This window comes from Cystoisospora suis, assembly GCF_002600585.1.
Source record: "Cystoisospora suis strain Wien I chromosome Unknown contig_3837, whole genome shotgun sequence".
Taxonomy (NCBI): Eukaryota; Apicomplexa; class Conoidasida; order Eucoccidiorida; family Sarcocystidae; genus Cystoisospora; species Cystoisospora suis.
Genome location: NW_027156632.1, coordinates 15,392 through 15,696, shown reverse-complemented (window position 1 = coordinate 15,696; position 305 = coordinate 15,392). Strand labels below are relative to the sequence as shown.

The 305-nt window shown below is 41.3% G+C and overlaps 1 protein-coding gene across 1 annotated transcript in view; it reads right to left on the bottom strand.

Annotated features, from left to right (window-relative positions):
* Positions 1 to 305, bottom strand: part of CSUI_007309 (dna-directed rna polymerase ii rpb2) — a 13,709-nt gene that overhangs the window by 3,842 nt on the left and 9,562 nt on the right. Inside the window, exon 10 of the mRNA XM_068067456.1 lies at positions 160 to 217. Within this exon, the coding sequence (XP_067920569.1) occupies positions 160 to 217 (58 nt within the window). The remainder of the gene's footprint in view (positions 1 to 159; positions 218 to 305) is intronic.

Below are 305 nucleotides of genomic sequence, written 5' to 3'. Positions count from 1 at the left end.
TTTCAACCATGAGACTACCCTGCTGCCTCTCTTCACTGCAGTATGTCCGATAGAACACCGATCTAAAGAGACCTCGATCTATACTTGATTGAGACATGATAAGGGAATCTTCTTGATTATATCCAGAGTAACAGAGAATAGCTACAATAGCATTGATACCTGCTGGAAGTTCACGGAAACGAAGGAATTCCATAGCTCTTGTACATACAAGAGGCTTCTGAGGATAGTAAAGAAGATGAGCTAAAGTATCCATACGATGATTGAAGGAAGATGTATAGATCCCCATAGCTTGCTTCCCCATAGCT